The 20,611-nt window shown below is 34.9% G+C and overlaps 1 protein-coding gene across 1 annotated transcript in view; it reads right to left on the bottom strand.

Moving 5' to 3' along the window:
• Window positions 1-20,611, bottom strand: part of SEMA3C (semaphorin 3C) — a 198,173-nt gene that overhangs the window by 81,091 nt on the left and 96,471 nt on the right. The window contains exons 5-8 of the mRNA XM_066239185.1: window positions 17,288-17,407; window positions 9,648-9,738; window positions 4,109-4,228; window positions 2,565-2,707 (exon numbers count right to left, since the gene is read on the bottom strand). Coding sequence (XP_066095282.1) covers window positions 2,565-2,707; window positions 4,109-4,228; window positions 9,648-9,738; window positions 17,288-17,407 — 474 coding nt within the window. The remainder of the gene's footprint in view (window positions 1-2,564; window positions 2,708-4,108; window positions 4,229-9,647; window positions 9,739-17,287; window positions 17,408-20,611) is intronic.

Genomic DNA, 20,611 nt, shown 5'->3' with positions numbered 1-20,611 from the left:
TTATTCAATGAATGCTTTCTCATATGTGCCATGACGAGGGGGCTCCAGCCACACCAGCAACTTTGGGTGGAAGCCAGCAATCTTGGGCTTCAAGTCAGTGACCTTTGGCCTCAAGTCAGCGACCATGGGGTCTTGTCTATAATCCCACACTCAATCCAGCAACCCTGTGCTCAAGCTGGTGAAGCTGCACTCAAGTCGAATGAGCCCACATGCAAGCCGGCAACCTCGGGGATTTGAACCTGGGTCCTGTGCATCGCAGGCAGACACTCTATCCATTGTGCCACTGCCTGGTCAGTAATAATTTGAATTCCCTAGTCTTTCTTCAAATTAGAATAAGTAAAACAATCTTGAGAAAGAATAACAAAGCTTAAGGTATCACACTCCTAGATTTCAAGCTATACTATACAGCTATAGTAATCAAAACAGTATAGTACTGGCAAAGAACAGACACACAGATCAATGAAACAAACAAGGGCCCTAGAAACAAACCCATTCATAAATAGTTAATTAATGCATGACAATGGAGGCAAAAATACAAAATGGGAATAATTTCTCTCTTCAATAAATGGTGTTGGAAAAATTGGACAGCCACACCCCCAAAATCCAAAACAAAAACAAAAACAATAAACAAAGTAGAAAGCGAGAGAGAGAGAGAGAGAGAGAGAGAGAAGAGAAGAGAAGAGAAGAGAAGAGAAGAGAAGAGAAGAGAAGAGAAGAGAAGAGAAGAGAAGAGAAGAGAAGAGAAACTGGACCATTTTCCTATACCATACAAAAAAGTTAGCTCTAAATGAATTGAAGAGTTGAATCTAAGACCTGAAATAATAAAAACTTTTAGAAGAAAACAGGCAGTAAGCTCCTTGGCATAGGTCTTAGAGATATTTTTTAAAATTTGACACCAAATGCAAAAATAAACAAGTAGAACTACCTCAAACTAAAAGATTCTGCACAGCAATGAAAACTACCAACAAAATAAAAGGCAACCTATTAAGTGAAAAATGAATAATTGTAAATCATATATCTGATAAAGGGATAACATCCAACATGTATAAAGAACTCATACAACTCAACAGCAAAAAAGAAATCAATTCAAAATGGGCAGAAGAGCCATACAGATCTTTTTACAGAAAAGATATAGGCATAGAGATGGCTAATAGGTACCTAAAAAGATGCACAGCATTACTAATTATCAGAGAAATGCAAATCAAAAGCTCTAAAGGATATCACCTTGCACATGTTAGAATGATTTTATTAAAAAGATAAGAAATAACAAGTGTTAGCATGGATGTGGAAGAAAGCGAATCCTTGTGCACTGTTGATGGGAATATAAATTGGTGCAACCATTATTGAACACAGTAGACAGTTTCTCAAAAAGTTAAAAATAGAACTATCATATGATCATGCAGTTCCTCTTCTGGTTATTTATCTGAAAAAAATGAAAACATTAACTTGATAAACTCAATTAAAAAAAACCGGATATACACACCCCATGTTTGTTGCGGCACTATTTAGAAGAGCCAAGATAGTGAAACAACCTCAGTGTCCACCAACGAATGGATAAAAAAAATGTGACATATAGGACACAGTGAACTGAGTATTGGCATGGGATGCTGAGGGCCCTGGTTCAAAACCCTGAGGTCACCAGCTCGAGCACAGGCTCATCAACTTGAGCACGGGCTTGCCCGCTTGAGTACAGGGCTTGAGCATGGGATCATCAACATGATTCCAAGGTCACGGGCTTGAGCCCAAAGGTTGCTGGCTTGAGCAAGGGATCACTGGTTCACCTTGAGCCCCATTGGCAAGGCACTATGAGTTAATGCAGTGGTAGTCAACCTGGTCCCTACCGCTCACTAGTGGGCGTTCCAGCTTTCATGGTGGGCAGTAGTGGAGCAACCAAAGTATAAATAAAAAGTTAGATTTAACTATAGTAAGTTGTTTTATAAAGATTTATTCTGCCAAACTTAGTGAAAATCTGACATAAAGTACTTGGTAAGTAATTATTATTATATGCTTTAACTTGCTGTAACTCTGCTTTATAAATTTTATAAAGTAAAGTTACTTCCCTACTTTATAAATCACCATTACTGTGGAACCGGTGGGCAGTTAGAAAATGTTACTACTAACAGAGATACAAAAGTGGGTGGTAGGTATAAAAAAAGGTTACTACCTCTGAGTTAATGTTTTTCATCTCTTTCTTCCCTACCTCTTTCTGCTTTCTTATCTTTCTCTATTAAAAAAAACCCCAAACAGAAAAGTGATTTATATAACCAATGAAATACTATTTAGCCATAAAAAAGAATAAAATCTTATTGTTCACAACAATGTGGATGGGTATTATTCTAAATAAAATAAGTCATAGAGAGAAAGACAAATACGGTATGATCTCTCTTATATGTGGGATCTAAACAAAAACCAGTTCATAGATACAGCTCACAGAACAGATCAGGATTGCAAGAAACAGGATTAGGGTGGGAGAAATGGGTGAAATGAGTAAACAGGCTTTTTTTGTTTGTTTTTACTTTTTATATGTTTAAATAAATTAAATTAAAAACAATGTTAATACTTACAGGACATATTCTAGCAATCATGGAATGAATTTGCTTTGTGCTTCTGCTACTGTCAGTGAGTTTCTCTTTGAAGAAGAAATAAATCTTAGCATCATTTGGATCAGTTCCATCTGGGATGACATGTGCATCCACAAACATCGGTTCTGAAAAGAAATACAAAGATTATATATATACTTATGATACAAATCCATCTACTGTTCATCCAAGTGGACCACAGACATATGGCTCCTCCATCTTTGGTATAAAGAAATCATTTGTTGTTCACAGGCAAAAACTCTAAAAGCAGCAATTGTATTCAGTCAACATACCACATTTGGAATGTGAAGGCCACAGAATATAGCTATGGTAGCTCAGACTATTTTTTCTCCATCTGCAATGTGTGCTGGAAGTTCAGTAAATGGGGGGAAATGTCTTTGTGCAGTGATGAGTTTTAGAAAAATTAAAAAAAACATTTCTACCAGTTTTTCCCCATGGAATCTGACAGTCATTTTATGGGAGAGGGGGGTTGTTTTCTTAAAGTGTGGTTTTAAATCTTGTGCATATAAACGCAAATTCATTGAAGAGGAATGAGGAGTTGGGAGTCCAAGATCTGAAAAACACAGTTTTCATAAAATACAGTGTATGAAATGAAGGGGGAACTTTTCAAAGAAAAAAAAATGATGCCATTTGAAGACAGAAAGGGGTTTCTTCTTTCCAAAACAAAACGACTTGCAGGACACTCTATTTCTACATGTACTGGAGGGATGATCTGAGGAGTAAATGGACAATCAGTGCTCTCTTGTGCAGGCCTATCAATGAAACGAGATGCTGAACTGTAGTGATTCATGCTTAACTGTGTAATGCTAAGTGAACTGCCAAATTTAGAGTGAGCTAGAAATTGTCCCCAGGGTGAAATGACCAAGTCTTCAGTGGTTCCTCCCTCCTCTGAACAACAGCAGCTCAGCTCACTGAAACTGTGCATAGAAGTCAAATGAACACCTCTCAGTATGTGACTTCCTTGTGATCCCAAGAATTGAAAGCAGTTAAATAACTGCTAATAATCATAAAATTATTATAGCTATGATTTCTATTAAATATTAACCAATATATAAAAAATTATATATATACCAGTTTTAAAATTTTAAGTCTTACTATAAAACAAATAGAAGGTTCTGAAAATAACCTACTCATTTTATGTCATAAATTTAGAGAATTTTTAGCTTTAAAATTATTAAAATATACTGTCTAAATGAATAAATAGCATATTTAATTATGTTGCCCTTAAATAGAGAAAATTCAGGTGTACAGGCATATATGTCAAATGTCACTTTCATTTTTATTTATTTATATATCCTCTGATAACTATCATGGTTAATAAAGAGTTAGAATATGACTATTTCAATTATTTATTTATTCTAAAAAATTTTAATTCATAAAGTACAGAATTGTTACTCACCACCTGATACTGTAATTTTTTTTTACAATTTTTACCTAATTTTCATTATGAAATTAAACAAATTGGTTTAAAGCATGATTCTAAATAAATGTATAAAATATTTTCTTACCACTTAGCCATTTGGAATTGTGTTGATCAGTTCTGACTGCATTCCTCTTAGTTAAACTTCGAAAGATAGCAGCATCTGTCCCCATGAAATCTATATATATTCCAGAGAAAAGTTCCTCATCTATGAAAGAGAAATTGTCAACACAATTTTAAATATATTTTAAGATTTTAAAAAATCAAGGCGAACCTGCTTATTAATTCATCATATATACTGCAGAGTGTTTATAATTATTAATTGGTTTAATTCTCTACCAAATAAAAAATTAGGTAAAGTTAAATCTGGTTTCATTATTGACTGTATGATTACCAAAACAACTTTATTCTACATAGAAATAAAATAATGATATAATTTCTGCCTGTACTTAATTATACTAAATACCTATGTTTATATAGTATATATCAGAAATGGCAGAAATACTTTAGGTATATAAAAGGTAACAAAATGGCTTTTATTAATTTTTACTTTGTTTTAATAAAAATATTATAACAGTCACAAAAATAGTTTTCTAATTTTGCCAGTAAGTAAGAAACTAATATTAGGTCTAAGTCATTTAATTCAGTGTTTTTCAGCCAACAGTGTGTGGTCCGGTCCACTAGAAAGTTCACGCCGGTCTGTGAAAGAGTTAACCACTGGCAGAGAACTGGTTGTTAAATTACTTGAATCCCGCCACTGCCCCTTGTATGAAGTTTAGAGACACAGTGATCTTAGCTGAATCACTTATGCACAGGGTGATTCCTGCCTTAGCGGTCCCTGAAATAATTCTAATTTCACCAGTCCCCAAGTGTAAAAATGTTGAAAACCACTAAATTAGTTCCCTGAATCTAAATCTTTTCATCTGTAAAATATGGGATTATAATCTCAAAAGTTCTTATTACATATTAAAAATTCTATGATTTTACTAAATTAATTGAAAATAAATTTATTATTATTATAAAAGCAACATTAAAATTTATCAAAATACTATTAATGATATAATTCATCATTAAATTATACATTTTGATTTTCAGTGCTAAAAGATTTCTATAAGGCAAACAAAGGTCTACATTTTCATTTGCAAAATATATTAACATAATAATGTTAATAAACTACATAACATATTAAGCCATAAAAAATAAAATGTAGAGACAAAAAATATTTTAAAATTACAATTAATAATTATAATTATTGATGGCAAAACAGCTATTTTAATCTGTACATACATAAAATTTAACATTTAGTTTATTCATATTAATTTTTATGCTAGTAAAGAGTAGGTACAGAACGGGTGTGACTCTTGACTATAAAACAGTAGTTAAATATCTATTTAATAAAGAATAGGTCCTGGCCAACTGGCTCCGTGGTATATAGTGTTGGCCCAGCATGTGAAAGTCTCAGGTTCGATTCCTGTCCAGGGCACACAGGAGAAGCGCCCATTTGCTTCTCCACCCTTCCCTCTCTCCTTTCTCTCTATCTCTTTCTTCCCCTCCTGCAGTCAAGGCTCCATTAGAGCAAGTTGGCCTGGGCACTGAGGGTGGCTCCATGGCCTCTGCCTCAGGTGCTAGAATGGCTCTGGTTGCAATGGAGCAACGCCCCAAATGGGCAGAGCATCACCCCAGTGGGCATGCCGGGTGGATCCCAGTTGAAGGCATGTGGGAGTCTGTCTCTCTGCCTTCTCGCTTCCCACTTCAGAAAAATAAAAAAAAGAATAAAATTTATCAGGTCTTTCCCACTGTCCCACCTGACGGCTGTATTCTTTGACTAATGTTCTAGAATTACTTTCTGGCTACTTGAAGATTATGGTCATTTGGCAGGACTAGAACATTTTGAAGCACTCTAAGCTCACTGTTTAGTAACAAGCAATATCAATTGGCCCAGGATACAATGGAGAATGAAATACTTTTAATACGTGCTCACCAGATCATAAACTGGACCCCCATCCAGTGGTGGGATTCAGCCGGTTTGCACTGGTTTGGCAGAACCCATACCTAATTTTTTGTTGAGTTCAGCGAACCAGTTGTTAAAATGGCACCTGTAATCAGGGTTCCCTCTAAGGTGGGCACCTGAGCAGCCGCCCAATGTGGAAATCACAAATTTACATTCCATACTCTTTTTTAATGTTCATCTGTGCAACAGCATAGTCTAAGTGCCTGTAGTAATGTTCATTCTGTCCATAGGTGAAAAACTTGAAAGTGAGGACGCCAATCAAGAAGCAATATGGAAGTATCTTGAATAATAATTCAGGTATTATTTGATAGTTTTAAATTAATGTTTTAAAACTCTTATAATTTAGTTTTGTGTACCTCTTTTATTGTTCTTATTTAAGTATTAAACACATGGAATAATAAACTTCCTTTAGATATATCATTTTTTTATACTCACAGTGGTCATTAGGCAGAGAACTGGTTTTTAAATTATTTGAATCCCACCACTGCCCATACCAGTTAGCACAGCAGGTATGGCCTGGTATTGAGTCTTCCAGTTCTGCTTCCTCATAGGCCTCGTAGGCCCATGGCAGCAAATTATAGGGTAATCACAGAAATGTGCACCCAAGTATTTTGAGCAGTTTAGCTTCTTTAAAATTATGTGAACATTTGTGATGAATCTACACAAATATTCTGTAGGTGCAATGGTTGTAAAATTTAAGTAACTTTGTAATTAATTATTTCATACTTTTACTCTACCCAATAACCCCCAAAACAGTGGGTTATAAATTCGTGCTATTCAACAGATGATTAGCACAGATATCAATTATCATATTGTTATAGGAGATTGAAGGATGGTGTATGGTGGAAAGGGCTGATTCTAAGCCAGTTACATTCCAACAATTTATTAGTTATGTCTTAAACATTACAAAAGCCTGCGTGTCTGACTGAAATCATTTCCTGTCTTAGTTTCTCAGTAATTAGAAATAATAAAGAGTCTGCTGTATTTTGTATAAAAAATATTTAATTAATGTCACTTTGGAAAGAATTTTGAGAATAGGGTATTTATTTTTTAAAGAATTTTTGTAGGACTTATGGAAAGATAAACTTATGCCTTTTAACTTTAACCCAAAAATATATTGCTTTCCAACTGCATTGCTACTGGCCAAAGAAACTTCATGGGGTTTTGACAGGTTCCTTAAAAGATATCATCTGACTTATTTCTTGTGCTATATGACACTGATTAAAAATAGCAAGAAAAAAAACACTAATCTTGTTCATTTAGTTAGATGCCACACTGCATTGTGAAATTTGGAATTCAAATTTCCAATGCTTTTTTGGCACTGTAATAGAAATATTTTAACCAATCTGTGTTATGTAGTGGACTGCAATTGAACAGAAATGATACAGCACTATATGGCAAAGTGAGATGACTTGCACAAATTTACTATGCAATACTGGAGATGATATTGGAGATCATTTTAGAGGAATAATCAATAGGACAAAGAAAATGATAAACACAAGCTTATGAAGTTTCCTGCTCTTTTTGTTTTCAGGTTTTAAATTAAATTGTTTCATGACTTTCATTGATGGTATAAATTATAATGTTAATCAAAATATTAAAAGGTAGCACTGGAACACAAGCTTAGAAATGGAAGTCTCAAATTTTTTAAAAAATGAAGGTAAATAAATAAATTCAATTTTGTAAAAACAAATCCAATAAATTAAGGGTAAAACTATTAAATGGTTTATCACAGTTTAACAGTAGGATTTATAATGCCTTGTTCTAAATCTTTTTGTTCTATACAATATTTGATGAGATAAAATTAGAGTATTAGTGTTAACTGATCTTTAAACTTTATTTTCATAGTATCAATACTTAACTTCAAATAAATGAAAACTCCATATAGTGAATGAGTATAATGTGTGTGTAGATGTAATAGATGTATAATAGAATTTCTAAAGGTGAATAAAATTTCCTTCCTAATGAAGAAAAGACTTTCAGAGACCCAGCTCCTATTAAACAATACTGTATTTAGGAATTTATCTGAAAAGACCCTGCATCAGACATATTTGGATATGTTGTTTCAAAGGTTTCTAAATTTTTTATACTAATGATGTAATTTTATTTTCTCCTTGCCCAGTTTGAATGAACACATGGAAATAATTATTTGGATAACTTCCAAATTCACATTCTAGTCAGCGCTAGATGTACCTGTCTTAATTTAGTTTCCAGATATGAGAAAGATGGGTTGCCTCTTTGAATGAATCAGAACAAAGCATTTGACTATAATAATTATTTTTCCATCTTTTCTATTATTAAATGATGTAATTTTACCATTGGCAAGACACACAGAAAGCAGAAAGGGGAAAGTGTTTACAGTATAGTTAACCCTAGAGTCTTAGATTTGTCCTTACCCTCCAATCATGTTAAACCAGATATAGACTAGAAGCATCTTAACTAACTAGAGGAGAATATTTTTGAGTTACAGAAAGGTATTAAGATAGAGACAAAGGTATTGATTTTTCAGTGTATGTAACAGCAAGCAATAAGGCCTCTTTCAAAACTGATACACCTTATAAAAATGAGAAAATAAAAAAGTGACTTTACTGTGGGAGGCAGGCTGTAAGCTGACAAAATCCTTACAGCCTAGGGCTTAGTTTAAGACTAAGCTCTTCTCCAGCCTTCTAAATCTAAGATCTTCTCAACACCCTTCTAATACTAAGATCTTCCACACACCCTCATAATACTAAGATCTTCTCAACACCCTTTTCAAAACTAAGTTTTTCCCCACACCCTTGACCGTTGCATAATGTGGGATGGTGCACTCTTATGAGGAATTCCATTTATGCCTCAGATAAGTGGCTTTGTATCAGAGACTTCCTTATTTGTATATTGGCTTAAAGACTTTAATTGTCTATGCTATATAACAAAGCAAGACCGGGGGCTCTCTCTCTCTCTCTCTGATCTTGCCATCAGCATTGCAGAGGCCTCCCAATTCCATTCTCTTTTCCCGGTAAGTCTATTTTCTTAATTCTGCGCCGTTCTCCCTCAGGACCTGGAATTACTAGCTGCGCTGGTTCGCAGCACTTTACCACCATCTCTCTCTCTCTCTCTCTCTCTCTCTCTCTCTCTCTCTCTTTATTTTTAGCATAGCGACTTCTAGACAATCCAGAGAATATATTTGGCTAATACACATACTTTGATAGCCTTTCATTAGAGAGTAACATCATTTTTAATCATTTGTAAAGATTACTAAAACCTGAGGAAAAGTGGATATATTTAATACTAGAACATTGAAAATTACTTTATTATATATATGTGTGTATATACACAGTTATATATATAATATATATTATACACACATATATACATATACACAGTTTTTTGTAAATTGTTCACTTGCTCTAGGAATGACAGCACCGTCATGTTTGATGAAAAAAATACTTGATTATAAATATTCTTAAAAATGAGAAACTAAAATTTCTATTTCTCAGCACACACCTTTCTTCCTATTATATTACTCATGTACTATCATTTATACAGTTATCAAAAATGGGCGTACTATGACATAAAATAACTTTACTTAATGTCCTTTTTATTTTACTTTCCCCTCCCTCCTTCATGTTCCACTTACTGATCATAACAGACACTGTGTTCACACTGGGGTTGAAAGAGCAGCGTCCTTTTCCAGACTCACACTTGGAATCGATCATGAAAACTTGGTCCTTCATTATAGACAAAAATGAAAAGTTAGTAATAATAAATAACTTTGTAGTTAGTTACCAATTGTTCTTTAGTAGAATCAAGCATCATGATAAATAATGAACTTTCTACTTGGTTGCTTATTTCTTACCAAGTCCCTATATTAAAGACCTGCTTGGCCTATAGAAGAATCTGTCTATAAATTACAAGTTAACCTCAGCAGGTCAAATTCTCACCCATTCATTCCCCATAAAGCTGATCCAACAAGTTTTCCTCAAATCAACATTAGTAAAAAATACTTGGAAATCAGCAATTATTATAAACCTGAATAAGGTAAGTTGAAAATTGACGAAAAGCAGAAAATTGCCCACAGAGGAACAATGTGTATAGGATTACAATATTTCCAAAATAACCAAGACGTTGTTAAATATAAAATTTTGTTACCATTTAATTTTTTTTTTTGTTTGTATTTTTCTGAAGTTGGAAATGGGGAGGCAGTCAGACAGACTCCCGCATGCACCCGACCGGGATCCACCCGGCATGCCCACCAGGGGGCGATGCTCTGCCCATCTAGGGCATCGCTCTGTTGCAACCAGAGCCATTCTATTGCCTGAGGCAGAGGCCACAGAGCCATCCTCAACGCCCAGGCCAACTTTGCTCCAATAGAGCCTTGGCTGTGGGAGGGAAAGAGAGAGACAGAGAGGAAGGAGAGGGGGAGGGGTGGAGAAGCAGATGGGCGCTTCTCCTGTGTGCCCTGGCTGGGAATCGAACCCAGGACTCCTGCACTCCAGGCCAACGCTCTACCACTGAGTCAACCGGCCAGGGCTGTTACCATTTAATTTTGATAAGTAGAGCATTAAACTAGATCAAATATAATACTGTATAATTTAGATAAAGTAGTTTGTTTACTCATTTATTCATTTAATTAAAATATATTGAGCATCTTCTCTGTGTCATTAGGGATACAGTAAACAAAATAGACAAACATTAATATTAAGTGAGAAATAGGACCAGAGAAGCCCAGGTACTGTGGGCAATGGGTTCAATTTGAAATATAATGATCAGTGTAGCTTCACTGAGAGGGAATATTTTGTTGGTGTATTTATCTTTTTCTTATGCAAGTAAGTAAAAGCTACTATTAAAATTCTAAAAAAAAAAGATCACTTTTGTTGGCTGTATTAGACGATGGTGATCCTTAATTGTCAAGTTAAGGTTTTTCAAAATTATCCTGAAATAAATGTACCCTAAAACTTTTTGAGTATGCAAATAAAAGGATCAAAATGCTGCTTTAAGATTGGAACTTAACTTGTGCTTTGAGAAGATTATGAATGGCAGTCGTAAAAACAGATAATGGATTCAAGAAAATTGATTTGTTTTCAATTGCAATAGGCCAGGAATTAGGTTATAGTAAACTGACAGACCAGGATCTCAGCAGTCACGTAACAGCAGTAAAGATACAAGAGAATTTCTAAAGTGAAAATCAGTAGAGCTTGGCATTCAATTACAAATTGGATGAATTTCAAGAAGATGTCAAAAGCAAAGATGATTCTGAAGTTTTGAATTCTTCAGAAACTCAAAGAAAATATGACTAGTGTTTGTTCTATTGAGTTTGATATATTGGCAGAACATCCCCGAAGCAAGAGGGATGCATAGAGCTTAAAAAGAATCACAGTCCTATTGGCTGGAAAGGTCCTGCAACGTGGTCTTTTTCAGTGAATTAATTCTACAGTTGAGGAAAATTTGTTCACGATCATGTAGCTAAAGAGACACAAGAAAAACTAAAATTCAGTCTTCTGCCTTCTGGCTACATCTGGTTTCCAAAAAGTCATCTTTTGTATAATGATTAAATTAAATGCATGATGATAAACTTGAGGAAAAAGTAGTTAGCCTGTTTGTAATTCTTTAGTCAGACAGACATGGATTTCACTAAAAAAGTGAGAGCTGGCGTTGCAAGAGTTGATGAGATAGCAGAGCTACCAACTGCTCCCCAATGACCTACTCCTGCACTGCACGGCATGCTGGTACTCACCCCGTGATCGTCTAGATCCTGTCTAGATCCATCAGGAAGGGATGTGGTCCACTTGAATGTCACTAAATCAAGTATCTTACAACAATTTTTCAAACTCATTTCTTAACAACTCAATTTTTTTCCAGTTCATCAGCCTTTTCTCATCTTTCTTTATTAACCAGTGTGGATTCTCTAGTTTATAATTTCAATAAGTTTTTGCAAAACTATTAAGTTACTTGAACCTCGGGTTTTTTCATGCACCCACAGTTTGGAACAACATGTCTATCTACATTCTCCATACTTGCCTCCAAACTTCTTCGCAGAAGATGATTTAACCAAGTACAGTCAACATGGTATAGAATTGCGATTACAAACCCAAAATGGACCCTCTACACTGCTTAGCAGCCTTTCAAAGACAATCTTAACAACTAGTTCTCTTACTAATAATTTTAAACCATTGCCACTTTAGTCAAATCTCCTAACTTATTCTCCACTCATATAACTAACAACTGCATTGCTGAGAAAGTGAAACCCTTAAACTTTAAACTGCTAAACACATACATATATATTCACTAACATATACACTAATACAGGAGAGGAGATATTTTTCTTACTCTGAGGGCAATCCCTCCAATACTTTGGTACTCATGCAGTCTTCTTAAGCAATGCACACTTTCCATTATCTCAACTTTCTTTGGTATTATTAACTGCATCTTTTACATCTTTATTTAAACAATCCCTTCAGCTCCTACACATTACTTGCCTTCAAAGTTACATTTCTTAAAGAATTATACACATCATCATTTCCTAATTATTTACTTTCTTCTCAATTCCCTTAATTTGGGCATTCAACCTCAGTTGTTCTAGTGAAACCCTTTTTGATAAGATTTTTAATCACAACCATACTACACGATTCAGTGCTTATTTTTTAAACCTGAAATCAGTGGTATTAGAGATTGTGGTCCAGTTTTATCCCTTTTAAATGACTTATTTTCATTACCAGAATCATCATACCCTTGTTTTTCTACTCATTTCCCAGGCTGTTTCTTTTTAGTATCGTATGATGGTTCCTTTTTCTCCATCTGCCCAATAAAGTTAGAAGATCCTCACATCTCCACTATAGTCACTTTTCTTTCCACACTATACTCGCCCTGCATGATTAAACCCACTCTTTGCTTGGGCTTCAGTTGCTCTTATCAATAACCCAAACATTTATAATGCCAGCTTTATAGTCAACTGCCTTCTTGTTATTTCTACATGTATCTGTCAACAGCATCTCAGATTCAATACAACTAAACCCAGGCTCATAATCTTAGCCTCAAACAGGGTTCCCTTCATTGTTTCACATCTCAGTTTGTGGCAACTGTATGATTAAAGAGACCAAAAATAATAAACAAACAAACAAAAACAATAAAATTGTCAACATCTATGTTATATTTCTTTTGCCACAGCCAACCCCACCAGTATCACTACACTATTTTATATTTTGTGCCCAGTTATCTTGTCTTCATTGCCACCACCTGAGTACAATAATCCCTTTGCTGGCATACTATACCAACTCTCTAACTGACCACCGCAGCCCGCCCAAACACTCCTCACCCTACATTCTTTGTAACATAACACACAAGTGGCAATTCTATTCAAGTAATTTCAGCTTATGATTGTTCTAGATGTTTCTATTTTGACATAGGAGAAAGACCAATATCTTAAAGGTCGCTAATAACTTCTGACATCATTTTGTTTCTGCAATTATTCTCATTAAATAAAAAAATATTTGTATATTGAATCAATAAGAGAAAATTATGGGACCAGAAAGAGAGTCAGTGATGAACAATTAGGAAACGAGGTATAGAAAAATGTCCAATGGTTACAGATCTCAATAAAGGCACTGAATAATAGAAGGCATGACCAACATGTTATAGACTGGTCTAGAAGAAAGAATGCTAATTAGGGGAGTCAATTTGATAGTTAGACTGAAAGTATAACCTACTTGGGCTGAAAGTGTAACTCACTGAGAGGTTTTGTGATGAAGTAAAGAGAAAGGAGAAGAATCTTAAAAAAGTGATAGACCCAAGATAATAATTTTAACCAAATGAAACATAATCCTATCTTTAAATAGAAAAATTATAAATGCAGGGAAAAAGAAATAAAGATATAAAGCATAGTGATAAAGGTTATTAATAAAAGAACTTTATTGATAAGAAAAATGCACAATATTTGTTTGACAAGAGGAAAGCCACAAAGAGATGTATAAACAGACAAGTTTGGTGACTAATTTACTTCAAAAGTACAGGAAAATTTGGATGCCTGTGATATTCTTGGACATCTATGATAGTGTTGATCCGTCAAAGGTAAGTTTATCTGCTTGATGAGTGGCAGAGTCGGGGGCTAAATGGTGTTCAGTTGTTGGAACTGATGTTATGGAGACAACTGATAAAATCAACCAGAGATAAGGTGTGGTACTATTCCAGTAATTGCTTTGGATTAATGTTCTAGTCATTATTTGAAATCTTTATTTCTGTGCATTGTTTTACCTTTTTCCAGAAACAGAAAACAGAGAACAAAGATAGGGGTAGAAGATGGAACCATATGGTTAGGAAATGACATTAACAATCGATGTAGGATCTTTTAGGATCTTTGGATAAACAATGTTGAAATGCTCTAGGAAAGTTTGGTGGTTGTTTTTTTAATTGAGAGGCGGAGAGGTGGAGAGACAGACTTCCACATGTTCTCTGACCAGGATCCAACAGCAAGCCCCCTTGATGGGGCTGCTCTGCCTCTCTGGGAGAGCTGCTCTGCTGCTGAACGACCGAGCTATTTTACCGCCTGAGGTGAGGTGATGGAACCATCCTCAGGGCCCTGGGCTAACTTGCTCAAACCACCAAGGCTGCGGGAGGGGTAGAAAGAGAGAGAAAAGGGGGAAGGCAAGGTTGGAGAAGCAGAGGGCACTTCTCCTGTGTGCCCTGACCAGGAATCAAACCCAGGACTTCCACACGCTGGGCTGACATTTTACCGCTGAGCCAATGGGCCAGGGCCTCAGGAAAGTTCTGAATCAGTCTCACTAATGGAAAAGTCTCAGGGAATAATGAAAGTGTGTGTTGTTACAAATGTAAAGTTGGTCCATAAGATATTCTCTGAGATTCAATGAAGTGCTATTTGACAGACATACATAAGGTGGTGGGTAGTGTCACAGAAATAAAAGTAAATATTTAATGAGTATTCCACACTAACCTGGTTCACTTTCAAACTAGTTTCAAATAAATGAAAAATGACATATCTCAGTATTAACAAAGGGTATTATCAGTAAGTACTACCTCTGGTCATTACAAAATACAATGTTAGTGATGAATAAGAAAGGAGATTCTTTCAAACTACAACTGTCTGTATCATGTGGCAATTTTATACTAAACTAAAGAAAATAAAGGTTTGATAAAACTGCATTCCATATCTACTGTAGATATGTACATAAGTATGATATGATAAAGCTCTTTGACTTAACTACCAAGGAAAGCATAATAAAGCTTAAAATTTATATCCCTTTTCATATTTAAATTGCCTCTTAAAATGTTAACATATTATGTAAAGAAATTAATGAAAATGCTTCCCTCTTTGAAACATATCTTTTAAAGTGAGACTAAAGTAGTTCATATTTAGTGAGGTGATTAAAATTTATTCCATGCTGGTTTTTCAAAGGAGAGTATTATTATTATTTTTTAACTGACTTTCCAATTCAGCCTGGAAATGCACAGTGGATGATTTGTATGTGGGAAATGATTTTATTTGAGATCTGTGTTCTGAAAACCGCTCAGCTGTTGTTGGCCGGTGCAGTGACTGCCGGCGTCGGTAGAGTGTCTGACAAATTGCAGACGTCTGGGGCAGGAGTTTATTTAATCAATTGATCACAGGCATATGGTTATAATGACAAGCTCAATGCAGCCAACTGTACTCTTCCAATTAGCATAGTTTTACATTTCTTTAAGAATTTTAGTAAGTCATATTATCGTGAACCACTTGAAACTGCCTCAATATGGGGTCAAATTATGATTAGCAACTTTTAAATGACTTATTTTCCAAAAGACACATATGTATAAATGACATGTGTGAAAACAACAATAATAAAAGAATATAAAGAGATTGTTTAATTATATTTATACTAAAGTAGATTATTCTTTGTTAAAGGAAAATAATCTTAAGATGTATAAGTAGCAATATTGAAGTTTTTTTTACAATCCTAATCTATAAAATAGAATTATGGCATTATTTAAGAACTTGACTTAATTGATTTGAGCTGTACAATGAAATCAAAGCAAGGTATTTTGAAAGAATTCAGTTTTTAAAATTAGGTGGCCTGACTGTGGTGGTGCAGTGGATAAAGTGTCGACCTGGGAGTTGATGCTTCCAGCCCCCCCCCCTTCTCTCTCTCTGTCCTTCCTCTCTCTCTCTCTCCCTCTCCTCTCTAAAATGAATAAATTTTAAAAAATTTAAAAAAAAATAAAATAAAATTACGTAAAACAGCCTGTTTGATTTAAAGAATGAGGAAAGACACTTTGGGGTTAATAAATAGTTTCTTTAGTTAATTATTTAATTATAAAATGAGATAAACACAGTCTTTACTGTAAGAAGTAAAGCTGAACCAGTCATATGTTTATGTAGCTATATATAATATGTATGTGTATAGCTATAAATCCCTATGTATTTAGTCTTAGAAGATCCTTTTATTCACAGAACCCTAATTCATTTTTTTGTGTGTGACAGGGGCACAGAGAGACAGAGAGAGGGACAGATAGGGACAGACCGGAAGGGAGAGAGATAAGAAGCATCAATTCTTCATTGCAGCACCTCAGTTGTTCATTGATTGCTTTCTCATATGTGCCTTAACCGGGGGGCTACAACAGATTGACCCCTTGCTCAAGCCAGTGACCTTGGGCTCAAGCTGGTGAGCCTTGCTCAAACCAGATGAGCTCGCACTCAAGCTGGCGACCCTGGGGTTTCGAACCTGGGTCCTCCGTGTACCAGTCTGCCACTCTATCCACTGTGCCACTGCCTGGTCAGGCAGAACCCTAAATCATTTTAACACCTGTAAGAATAAGGCTAGAATAGCCTTGTGTAGCCCAATGTTACTTTAAAATAGAAGTATGATTTATTAATTAAAGTTCTCATCAGCAGGAACTGGCATCCTGCTTTATACATCTTTTACAGTTGTGTATCTCATAAAAGTTTACCAAATTTGATGCATAAATAAGAAATTATTTAAAATAGCTTTGAGAACATGAATATGCAGTACAATATTTCTATAACTTGCAGTAGATATTATCTTAAACCCTAGTAATTGTGAAACCATGCCCCTGTTTATCTTCTGTAGGTTTCCCTTCATAATGACATACATGGTTGAGCCGAAGGCTGTGTTTTAAGTAACCAGATGGACATAAACAAAATGTAATATGTTTAGTGTTTGCAGGGCTTGAAACTTTATGACTATTGATGATATTCCAAGTTGTTTTCTAAAATACAGTTTGAAGTAATTGTTGACACTCATCAAAGAATGAGGAAAATGTTATACTTACCTCTGATCTCCTCCCTCTGTTCAAATAAGTACAGACAGGGCTGAACGCACCGCTGCCGCAGACGTACAGATGTGTGCGGTTGAAAGCCTGGATCACACGGACGAAGTTTCCACAGCCATGCTGAAAGGGTACAGGAGAGTAAGCGAGCGGTTGGTAACCCAGCGAGTTTTACTGCCATTTCTAAGTGTTACTATGAAAGGTTGCTGTACATTTTTCTTCCTGTTCTTTCTTTAGGTTATTAGGTTACTGGATTATTAGGTTATTAAAACATATTAAAGAACAGCATAGTTTATAACCATTGCTTTATTTCAGAAGGAAAGTAGTCCAACTTAGATAATGAATAAAATACGTCTCATTCCATATGCTGTATAAGTTTTTATATTCTGACATTTTATAAACTTATTTTTTACCTCAGCAAGTTCAAAAACTGTAAATATCACCAAATTGTTTCCTTACATTTTCTTCAAACCATCATATGCACACATACATGTATTAAAAGAAATTTTGTCTATACATCTCATAAGTACATAATGGCAAACACTATTGGCCTTTACAACTGGTCATAAAACAAACCTTAAAGAAAATGCCAGCATTGTGGCTTTCTATGAAAAATGATGTAATTATTATCTGTAAACACTTTCTTCTCCTCCAAAATCTCCTTTCTTTGCTGCTTCCAGTCCAACCACTTATTCACTCAATGAAATGAAAAATTATTATTGTAATTTTTTTGGTATTTTTTGTAATTTATTGTATTATTGACTATGATCTTGCAGAAGTCCATAAATATGGCCATCACCAAATGCTGATCTCTGTGACTAATCATTGCATGTTCTGCATTTAGTCGGCTCACTGTCCTTTGCTGACTACAAATTGAGCCCAAGATTGCTATTCCCCTCACAAAGTCGGTTTTCTCTCAAAGAACGTTATTAAAAATAATGATACAAATCAAACACACCCTTTTTAATAAAAACATACCTGATTTTCCCAGGTATGGTCAGAGACCATAGGTGGTTTTTCCCCTCTACTAGGTATCATGTATTTTAATTTTTTTTTTCTTTTTTTTCAAAGTGACAGGAAGAGAAATAGAGAGAAAGACTCCTTCAGGCATAAGCCCCAACTAGGATCCACACAGTAATCCCCATCTGGGGCCATATTCACAACCAAGCTATTTTTAGCACCTGAGGCAGAACTCTCCACAGAGCCATCCTCAGTGCCCAGGGCTGATGCGCCCAAACCTGCTGTCGAGCCATGGCTGCAGGAAGGGAAGAGAGAGAGAGAGAGAGAGAGAGAGAGAGAGAAGGGGAGGTAGAAAAGGGGTAGAGAAGCAGATGGTCGCTTCTTCTGTGTGCCCTGGCCCGGAATCAAACCCAGGACATCCACATGCTGGGCCAACACTCTACCACTGAGCCATCTGGCCAGGGCCGGTATCATGTATTTTACCATTTTTATAATGCACATGCAATTATTTACATTATGGGAAAAGTAAAAATACAAACTTTACTAAAAAAGAAGTTATATTTAAAGTCAATTATTTTTTATTTTCCCATCATTTTCTCCTTTCATATTCATTATTACTTGACAGTAAATCTGTTTATTTTCAGTATTAATTTTATACATATTTCTATTATAGGTTTTTATGATCAAATAATCAATCATTAACTCTGCTGTTAACAAAATTAAACCTTACAGAGCAGACTATAAACTTTATTTTTATTTTAAGACATTATGAATTTTTGTTAAATATATAATGTCATTTGTATCTTGACACCTGTTTATAGAGGTTTTTAGAAGTTGACTGCAGATGAAAATGTGTTTCTCTGGAGAAAAAAAAGCACAGATGAAGTACGATGTGTATATAATATGTCTATGCTAAGGGTATCTGTGAACAATGAGACTGGTGTTTATTTTTTTCTCATTTAAGTTTAGTCACTCTGGGATTCTGTATATACTATTTTTCTATAAGACATGAATCCAACCAAACTCTATTAATAATAGGTTATCTCTGTGTCCATATGAGTTTTGTAGACCACTTACAATCATAAATTACTGATTCTAATAAAAAAAGTCACTGGTATCTTTTTTATATTTCAAATACAGTTTATACTTATTTTGTTTTCCATATCTATATACAATCTGTTTATTATGGCTAATATTTGTTGAGAATTTGTTATGTGCTAGACATTAGAACAATCATTTTATATATTTATCTTCTACTTCCCAGGAGGTTTGATTATTTTACTTTTATAGCTCACATTTATTTTGCATATAATATGGTACTTAAGCACTTAACATTCACTTAATTTTTTTTACAGTTCAATCCGTTTTAGACCAATAAAGTTGAGGGCTTTTTAAATTAACTTGCCTGAATCCACATAGTTAGAAAAAGGCAAAGGGAATTTTCAAACACAGATGTGTCTAACTCATCTTGTAATTTTAACCAAATAACTTGTCATTATTTTAGGAATCTATAGTTATTAGAATGGAGTTTTTATAACTGTTATTAATGTTTACAGAGCTCTTCCTTTGATGTTAATTGTTTTTTAATCTTCACAACAATGTTTCAATTAAAGTATTAGTCTCATTTTAGTGAGGAGGAAATTGAATTCGAAGAGGTTAAATACCTCTTTGCTCTAGGTTCAGTGAATAACTGAGCTGGGTTTTGAACCATGGCTACCCCCCGCCCCCGCCATTTAGCTTTTCTATAGGAAGGTGCTGATTACATGTGAGACAGACCCCCATGCCATCTGATAAATTTAGTGTACCTCTCCCAACTTCCCCAGAGAAAACACAAAAGGAAAAACAAATCAGTTAATTATTGAAAATCTAGGTCCTTCCCATTTCCATTACATTGCTTTGGTTTCTGTCCACATTATTTGTGAGCGAGGCCATTGCAATTCTATCAGTTTCATTCAGCAAATGTTTATAAACTCAGTGCAAGTATTGTGCATGGTGCTAGCAACACGGGAATGAAGAGATTTAATTCTTGCTTTCAAAGAAAGGAGGACTTCAGATATCAGGCTCTGCAGATGCTATCACAGGGTTATACTTTTCAAAATGTGCTACAGAAGCAAAGAAGAGATTGAGGAAGCTGAACAGGATGTAAAGGTTTGGAAAGGGGTGTCACTCTGTACTATGCAGTGGAAAAAATACCTTCTCTTTTCCCACCTACACTTCTTTGTTCTGGGGAATAAATCAAAGTATTTTGGTAACTGTATTACTAAAGAAAATATATTTTCCAGTAGTTTAGGATGGATGCTCTGGTCACAGAAATAGGGAAAAGGATATTATATAATTAATAAATCAAGTTTGACATTGTGTACGTGT

This window comes from Saccopteryx bilineata, chromosome 7 (genome assembly GCF_036850765.1).
Source record: "Saccopteryx bilineata isolate mSacBil1 chromosome 7, mSacBil1_pri_phased_curated, whole genome shotgun sequence".
Lineage (NCBI taxonomy): Eukaryota > Metazoa > Chordata > Mammalia > Chiroptera > Emballonuridae > Saccopteryx > Saccopteryx bilineata.
Note: the sequence above shows the minus strand (reverse complement) of the source record. Positions and strands in the feature narration are given on the sequence as shown.